Source organism: Diorhabda carinulata, chromosome 7 (genome assembly GCF_026250575.1).
Source record: "Diorhabda carinulata isolate Delta chromosome 7, icDioCari1.1, whole genome shotgun sequence".
NCBI classification, from domain to species: Eukaryota; Metazoa; Arthropoda; class Insecta; order Coleoptera; family Chrysomelidae; genus Diorhabda; species Diorhabda carinulata.
This window is the reverse complement of record NC_079466.1, coordinates 23,628,728-23,638,575: the sequence shown is the minus strand read 5'-3', so window position 1 is coordinate 23,638,575 and position 9,848 is coordinate 23,628,728. Positions and strand designations below refer to the sequence as shown.

The window sequence follows — 9,848 nt, the reverse complement described above, 5'->3', positions numbered from 1 at the left end:
ATAATTGCCTCTCCTAAATTGTCAGCATTTTAACGACCGTCTCAAATGGACGTATAATATTCGAAACAAGAAATCTTTTACGTCAAGATTTTACTAGTTCACTGCGTTTATGCTTTCCGGTATGAATAAGAGTCCGTGCACGTCTGAATACGGTAATTTTTGTGAATAAGATTGCGAATCGGATGTTCTCACGCTGCCTGGCAATCTAGATAGCGTTATCTAAACACGTGCAAGGCATCCAGCTTCATATATGATAGGGAATGTGAAAAATGTTGATTTCCTTTATATCACGTAATTAATTCAGAGATTAATTTATTCAAATCTCTATTATTAAACGCGGTATAAACTAGTTTTTTTTGTAAAATTGTATAATTTGTAAGAGGAAGTTATAAATACGTTTGATATATTTAGTTCAAAAAAATTCCGATAAAATGCAGCGCCACTACAATGCTAACTTTATAGTTTATCTATGGTCGAGATCAATTTCATAGGATCAGAAAAATGATAGTTCTGTCTATGCAAGCCTTGCATTAGTTTTTATATTTATTATAAATATATTATATCAATGAAAAAAACGTGTTATACACTTTGTATAACATTTATATATAAAATAATTCTAATAGGTCAGCAACCGATCAGATCTTGTCAAGTAGCGAATAGTCGTCTCACTATGGGGTCTTACCGTCATAATAATTTATGGCCATTTCTACCTTGATGATGTCAGTGGCATAGCTTCACTATTTTCCATAACATTCCAAAACAGAAACTGATAATTACAATTTTAATATAAATTATTGAAAAAGTATAAGAAAAACATATACAAATACAAAGAGTTTCAAGTTTTATTTACCCAAAATTCTTTGACTTTCAAGTGTAGGTACGTAGTTAAAAAATTATTAAAACAAACAAAATAACTTGAATTTTTGAATACAGATTTTATTGAATAAGAATTAAGGTGCAATTTCATGTTGATGCTCGACGCCGGCGTCAAATAAGGTCATGTGGTATAATTTCGACTGGACCACCATCTTAAATTAATGCATCATCAAATATAAAAGCGCCGAGCTGTTTATATTGCTATTATTGTTTATTTTCAGAATATTTATACAGAAATTCGAAATTAGCAATTCATAACATTTAGTCCCTCAAATTTTTAAATACTTACCAAATAAGTTTTATAGACTGAAACTAGCGGCAATCCTAAAGACATGAGTGTAAATAATATTGCCTATATATCAGAAAGAATAATATAACTCATTGTTTATTTTCAGAATATTTAGACAACATTTCAAGTTAATTGTTGTAGATACAAAATTCACTCAATTTATCTCAGTAATTCATAGCATTTACTCACTTAAGTTTTTAAATACAGACTGTACCAAATAAGAAGTATGGACCGAAACTAGCGGCAATCCTAATGACATGAATGTAAATGATATTGCCTATATGTCATAAATGATATAACTCATTTTTTGGACTTCAATATTAGATAAGTTTCATTTTATATATTGTATAGCTGAACACGACTCATTGATCGTAACAATTCCAATATTAAACTATTTCTAAAACTAGGTTTCTTCTTACCTATCTTCGTCCGCCAATGCTTGTGTGACACGTTGAAGAATTTTACCTAATAAATAAAACACCTTCGTCGTCGTTACATATCCTGGATACCACAAGAAAAATTATAGTAATAAAACAAAGAACCGAGAGACATGCAGAATTATTACTTGTTTAGACGTTTCTTCCTCATAATTATTTGTCAAAATTAATCATAATTCACATACGAGGAAGCAGTAAATTATTGAAGTAAATTATTCATATTGATAACGCTGTCACGTTATGTAGAATTTTTAAGTAGAATATAGCGGATAGTTAATAAAGCAATTTAATAAAAGTGTTATTTTGTTTTCTCTTCCCTAATATGTCTTCAAACGTTCTACTATTCATTATGAAGTTATTTTATCAAATTATAGTAGATTGTCTATAAATTAGATTTTCTCTACAACTTGGCAACACCTATAAAGCTTGAGCTTTTAGTTAGATTCGCAACTCAAACTCTTGTAACTGATATTTTTGTATTTAACACTTCGTGATGTACAGAGAATCTTTACATGCTTATTTTTCTTTTCTCCTTCTACTCCATCTCAGTCCTACACGAACGATCGAACTTATTCTAATTTGTTCTATGTTTGTTCAAAAGTTTTAAGAAATGGCGGTCACGACTTACACTTTATTAACGCTTGTAGTGTTAAAAGTGGTTATTTCGATCTCAGATCTCGATTCAAATAGAGAGGAATTTCAATAGGGGGAGTTTTATTTAGCATACAAATTACGACGTTGCTAATAATTTCATTCACAATAAAACGTCACATTTTATAAAAAATTAAGAAGAAAAATATCCAAATTGATGAGGTAATAATTGTTTGACATTTGACACTTGTGTTATATTTAACTTGATTTAGAATTAAAATTGTCACTGTTATTGTGGATACTTGAAGTATTCAAGGAAGGTGAAAGGTTTCTTGCAACATCTCATAATATAATTTGATTTTATAAATACTTGGTACAAAATTGAAATGATTGACTATTCACATGATATTTTTACTTTTTTATCTGAATTAAAACGGTTGCCACGTATAATTATCAATAGCTTTATAATTTTTTGTCATATCTATATACAATAACAAAATGCGTTATACCTAATAAATTTGAAATTTTCATTGACACTCGGGTTAATATATATTTTTTTCATAAATATACAAACAAAAAACATTGTAGTAAACGGTAACGGTTAATGTAAATAAATTGTTTTGAAAAGAGCATTGTATCTGAAATCGTGTTCTAGAGAATGTGAAATTAATTCAAGAAAACAACACCGTGCGCGCATTTCCGAGTTCGTATATCAAATTATCGCTGAATCTGACAATAACACCTGCTAGGCGTGCGAGGTGCAATACATGCCTACTCCCCATTTTACATAGTTGTCATGTTGACGTAAAATACATCATGGAGAGGTATAACTTATTAAAAAACTATGAAATAACAATTATTTATAATTATATAGTTTAAATTTGAAAACAACCATTTAAATCCAAGTTGAAAGTTATCGGTTTACGTCAATTGTCAAAATTCTTACTTAGTTTGAAAAAGATTTTGGTTAAGATAAACAAGAACAAATGTTGAGAAAAAAACTTCATATTCCATGTCCAAAAATTCTTTTGAAAGTATGAAAACTTGTATAAGAAGGAATTGTTTGTATTCAGGATGATTTGGATATCTTCGTATTTATTGGATTTTCATTTGGCGGATCTCTCGTATAGCAGAAATATAGTAAGTTACAACTTTTTTGCATTCGATTGATAATTATAATTACCTTAGTTAAGTAAATTAGAGGAAGGGAAATTAGTAGAGAAATGTTTAAAATGACTAAATAGCTTTTTTTTGGAAATCTTGTTAGTTTGTGAGAGGCATTTTACAATTAATAGACTTTTCAAACTACTTGAACGCTATTCATTTTACGAGATACTAAAAAGCCAGTAATGTAATAACTTTTGTTAAAAATTCTCCATCAAATTACTCGCATAAAAGAAACTTTGTTGATCATTAAAACATTCTATTTTGAGTTTTTTTCACTTTTTATTGTAATGAATCACTTTTTGTGTTATTAAATTTTTTAAACAATGAGTTTCTATTAGTTGTAGATGGTTTTCAAATAACTTCATTGTACGTTGTTTACGAGACTTTGTAAATAATAATTTTTTCCGTAAATTTATAATCTGATACTAAATACAAAAGGTATTTTAAATAAAAGCAAAGTTTATACTACTTTTTTTCATGTGATTGATAACTTTTAGCACAAATATTTTACTTAACTCAAATTTTTGATGTACTGTGTAATGGTTCCCTTGGATTTATATTAAAAAGACTGGCGACTTGGAACAAAACGCACTAGAAGGATTATTAAGATCAACGGTGCTGTCTACCAGTGAGTGTTGGGCCATGAACAAGATAAAACAAAATTAAAATATGGGAGATGAAGGTACTGAGGATTTTCAGAGGATTGCAAAGATCAAAACACTGAATGGTCAAGCTGATATGGGATATGTGGTCAGAGCAAAAAGACCATTAAATGGGGCATATAGCCAGAACGGATGAAAATAACCTTATTAATGGGAATAGGAGCAAAAAGGAAAAATATATAGAAGTATTTAGAGACGATCTAGATAGAATAGGAATAGAGAACTGGCATGAAGTAGCCATACCTGTAGGTCCGGAGAGTGGTAGTGAATGGGGTCAAGGGAATGAACCACTTTCAGCTTCCTTGGACAGTTAATTGAGGTTAAGTTAGATAGGTTTAATTTAGGTTTGTGCCTTCGAATGTTCACCCTATCTACCTCTTTTTGGTGTTCTATCGCTCCATGAAGCTCCTTAAGGGTTGCTTGCATTGTTACAAGCACCCTTTTTCTACATTAAACCTTCTTGAAATCAAAGTCAAACAATTTCTTCATTCCACATGGAATTCCATCAGGATCAAAGGTGGGTGGTATACTGAAGCCTTACCTTAGCATCACTTACCCACAATTTATAAAATCTAAACTAAATCGAATACACACAGGGAAAAAATAAAACACAATTTGTAACTTAGAATTATTTATTTGCACAAAGTTGAACTAATTTGTCAATATTGATTTTTATGAATGAATTGTCTACTTAAAAACTAGATTAAAATTACTATCTACTAAGGTTTGTCATGTATATATGTTTCAATTCGGTCTTTGGTGTATTTTCAAATAGAGCAGCACGATTTTGACCTTCTCCTTTTTTCACCCAATGACCGTAAACACGAAAAGCACAACCATCAACAACCTGCATTAACAAAATAAACCAAATTCAACATTGAATAGAACATGGAAAGTAGAATCTCTCCACTTACTTTTCTTAGGATTTTTAGACGGTAAGGATCATTCCTTGCAATGTCCAAGCTTAACGGTTCTGGTGTGTATTTGAGTCTCTGTATTCGAATTACAGATCTTACTACCAAAACAACCCATTGGAATTTGCGCCGTGCATTAAATTTAGTTATTTGTGGTTTCTAAAACGTACAGATAATTTAACGAGATTGGAAACGCCATTAAAAACGAAGAGAGAACTAAACCTGAGATAAACTGAAGGAAATAACAAACAAAAGTGGAAGAAACAAGTACAATAAGGAACGGAATTGATATAATACTCCAAAATCTCTCTAATGGTTTCTGTTCAAAAATGTTTAAGGACCTACACTTACCACTGATTGGAAGAATGGATGCTGTAATGCATTTTCAATAGAAATCCTGTCTTTAGGATTTACCACTAATAATTTTCTAATTAAGTCCTTCGGTGCCTCTATAAAAAATTATTCAAATATAAATACAACCAGTACGAAGTCAAATTTACCGGACAGTAATATCTAATAATTGTACCAAAACTATATAAAATAGAACAAATAAGACTAGTTTCTTATACAGAGTACCTCAACACCAGCCTTCATAAAAATTTTGAGCCTTGGTTTGAAGATTGTATATAAAGATATATAACCTTCTTGTTGAAATTTTCGTCTACATAATTCAGATGATGCTAAGTATATTATATCCATTGTTCTTTGAAAGTTACAGCTTTATTTCAACTAAGTGGTTTTAAGGCAACATTGATTTCCATGTCCTTTTACTTTCTATTATAAATTGGTGGTTTTCGTCTCCTTCTTGCTGAAGTTTTTCTTCTATGATATTATCTGATGATTAAACTTTCGAAATACCTTTCAACAGATTTACTGCTATTTTACCTTTTTCAACTTTATTACAGAAGTTTCTATGCCTCAATTTATTAATAACTACAGATGACTCTAAACCTAAGTTTTGATTGAACCAAATCATATGAAGGCTTGTTTTCCATGCTAGGTTCAACTGTATGATTAATTAGAGATTTTGTATTTTTAACTATGGTTCGATTTTTGTTTTTGAGACAATAATTTTTTGGCAGCTTATGAGCCACAACTCGAATATCTCACTGAAGATTTATTCTGCATAAAATAATAACAATATTTTGAATATTCATCAAGTCCGCAACCATCGATGTAATTTAATTAGTTTTTAATTTGTATGAAACTCCCATTTCCAATGAACAAAATTTAATAAATATATATTTGAAATTATAAAAAAAACAAAAACAAATTGATATTATTTGTGATCCATGAATAACGAATTACAACAAAAATTTTACCTGATAAAATAATTTTCGTATATTTACACATAATTATTGTGAATACTCACAACCAGTCTAAATTATAAACAAAATATCGTTATTAAACGTACATAAAAATGTCAACTGTCAGTTCACGCTCATAGATCTCTAATCCAATCAATCGACTTATTACTACAATTTTGTTCGTATTAAAATTAATTCTGTGGTTATAACCGATTTACAAATCGATAATCGATCGAACCTGTTCGAGATTATATAAAACAAACCTTCGATTATGGTCTTGTAGTTATGAAGTTGGTAACAAGTTTAAAAACGGAAACGTTATTATTGACGTGATTCGATGTTTATGGTGTATGTGTTTATAAATTAAAAGTGGCAATTATTTCAATAATCATAATAGAAAAAAATTTTTGTTGTTGTTTTGAAACAAAATGTCCTGTACAACATTCAGTGTGTTTATGAAACGGACTACACAGAATTCAAAGGGTACGATAACTTTTCATTTATATTTTTTTATTAGTTACCTACCTGATATATCCGCCCATTCCGGTGAAGAAAAAGAATATTTTCCTTCCATAATATTCCTGAGCATGATCATTTGTTTTCTATGCCAAAATGGTGGACAACCCACCAACCTAAAATAGCAAAAATGCTCTCTTAGGTTCAATAAACACGTTTTTTTTCCAACGAATTGGTTTGAGAAAAAAATATGTTAAATGTAAGAGAAATTTGCAATCTGACAGTTAAAGGGGGGTATTTGGGGAGATATATATATATATATATATATATATATATACATACAAATAATCGTATCAATTGAAATATTTTCAACATAATTGAATAACAGATGGAAATTATTTGAAAATTCGATAAAGTATCAATATATCAGCAAAATAGGCAACTAACTTTTGTGTTTCAAGGATTTTCTAGTCTTAATTGTCTCATTAATAAATAGTTTGAAATAAGGGTAATAACTTGGCCACCCTGTATATATACTACCAAATTTGCTGGGTAGTCATGGAAAAAATCATTTCTATTTGTAATCTGCAAATAATATTTGTAAAAATAACAATTTACAAATCAGTTTTAAATCCATAACAATTTTAAAATTTGCTTTTATTATTTAATTTGTTTTACTCTAAAAGGAATTAAAACAGTGATTCCCAAAGTGGTCTAAGTGAACCCCCAGAGGTGTAGGGTGGATTCAACAAGTGTATAGGTAAATTTCCTTAGTCCCAGAAGCTGAAAGTTCTTGTACATCTTTTCAGAGGTGAAATGGTAATGTGAAACACAGAAATTATGAAATAATCCAATTGAAAATGATAAATTCACCATAAACTCAACAAAAATAATCAGAAAAACTGTACACATCCTTATTAATATTTTTAAAACAATATTTATACACAAATTTAAAAATCAAATAAAAATGTGTACTTACAATGTATACATTATCACACCGCAAGCCCATCTAAAAAATAAAATTTTCAATTAATTCAAATATCTTTGCCTTTCCATAATTTTCGAACCTACATATCCACCTCAAACGAATAACCAGAAGCGTCTTCCAACATATTACACCTCAAAGTTTCCGGTGCTAAATAACCAGGAGTACCACATAAATCTAAAAAAAAAATTAGAGAAAAAACTGGAATTTTAAATCAGGAATTCATGTATGATTACCATACAAAACTTCTCCTTCATTTAATACTTTGGCGAATCCAAAATCTGTAATTTTAATATTTAGATTATCATCGAGTAAAATATTTTCGGGTTTCAAGTCTCTGTGGACAATATGCATGGAGTGAATATGTTGCACTCCTTCAAAAATTTGTTTCATAATATATCGAGTTTTCTTTTCAGAAAGTGCTACAACTGAAGTGAGATAATCAAATAGTTCTCCGTGTTTGCAAAGCTCAAAAACCAGAAAGATAAATGTAGATGATTCAAATACATCTTGTAGTTCAACTGAAACAAATTAACATTCTATTACAGAAAGAATTAATAAATTTATGAGAGAATTTAGTTATTTTTTGATTGATTTTGTAGAAAAATATTTAGATAAAGAATTTAATTCAGAAGACATTTAAAATTTGTAAAGTTCCTACATTTCAAATACTTTACATTCAAGATCACTAAAATCAATTTATAATTCTTCAGCTAGTCTTGTTTCTCGTCACTAATATATCAAATTTCTGGTATTTTTGTGTCTTATACTCGTTTGGTGTTGTATGATTTCTCTGAAAACAACGTAGATAATGAGGATCCAATTATTCTTGACAAACAATTAGGAAGCTCGTGAAATTATAAGATAATTGAATATTCTGAGAAATATTAGGAAACAATCAAATAGAAAAAAAGCTTGAGATTTAAACTGCTTTATATTGATCAAAATATAATTATGCATAAGCTTTATCGAATAGAGTTGAAGGTTAGAAAGTAAAAAAGCAATAGAAATAAATAGTGAAATGATGAATTTTTATCAAAGAATGGATGAAAAAGTATTAAAAGACAAATTATGTACAAAACAGTTGAAAAAACCAAGAAAATAGTTTTGTGTCCCCGAATTATGCAGAAGTCCTGTAAGGCTATAATAACACCTAACACCAATAGAAATTTCAAATTTTGGTCTATAAATAGATAAAAAATATTTAAAATACAAATAACGTACAGAATAGCTCAAAGAACCAAGAAAATAGTTTTCTAATGTTCTGGAATTAGGCGAAAATTCCTGTAATAAAACCCATTTAATACATATTTTAAAACATATACATACTTATGTATGGATGACCAGCAACATGTCTTAAAATATTAACCTCCTGTTTGGTGCCTTCCAAAGTAGAACTATCATTGATTCCATCACTGGTACTCAAATCAATTATTTTTGCAGCAAATTCCTTTCCTGTTTCTTTTTCTATACATCGCCTCACTGTTGATGATATACCCCTAAAGATATATAAGTGAAGGAATTAGAAATAGAATTTCCATTTTTTCACGGACCTTGTTCATAACACGGAAGATAAGATACAATAAGAAATTTCATTGTGTTTTTACTAAATAAAAATTTGGTATTACCTTCCTAATATTTCTTTAGGTTCATATTTAGCGTAAAATTCTTTGGCAGCATCTTTATCAGGTAATTTATCGTATTCCTCTTCTTTGGCCATGTCTAACAGCGATTTTATTATTAAATAATTAATAAACTAAATTTGAAACGCAACTAAAAATAAACTACCATGCCATGAATAGTTTACCCTTCTTTTGTCCTATGAACGCTACTATTAGTAATAATTAAAATTAAATTACTTATAGACATCACATGTTAATTTGTCACATAAGAATATGTACACATTATATTGTTTGGTAATACAATAAAATTGAAAAAAAACTAATTAATTGGAATTAATCACAATTGTCATATGTCATTGTCATCCATGGAGCTAGCACGATACTAGGTCCATACATAACCTTACGGAGAACTAGACTATAGATCATATGGTGAAATGCATTATCGCCAACATAATAGATAGTTTTTAATCATATAATTTTCTGCGTATTATACAGTTTATACATAAAAATAATTAACAGCAAGTTTGAATTAAATCATAAAA

The 9,848-nt window shown here is 29.1% G+C and overlaps 1 protein-coding gene across 1 annotated transcript; it reads right to left on the bottom strand.

Annotated features, from left to right (window-relative positions):
• Positions 1-4,636: 4,636 nt before the first annotated feature.
• LOC130896726 (phosphorylase b kinase gamma catalytic chain, skeletal muscle/heart isoform) lies at positions 4,637-9,730 on the bottom strand. Its single transcript, XM_057805005.1, has 9 exons — positions 9,313-9,730; positions 9,014-9,183; positions 7,921-8,205; positions 7,771-7,861; positions 7,679-7,708; positions 6,769-6,875; positions 5,288-5,385; positions 4,937-5,095; positions 4,637-4,869 (listed from the first exon to the last, which is right to left on the bottom strand). The coding sequence occupies exons 1-9, from the start codon at positions 9,402-9,404 to the stop codon at positions 4,735-4,737; spliced, it is 1,167 nt and encodes a 388-aa protein (XP_057660988.1). The 5' UTR covers positions 9,405-9,730; the 3' UTR covers positions 4,637-4,734.
• Positions 9,731-9,848: the final 118 nt, after the last annotated feature.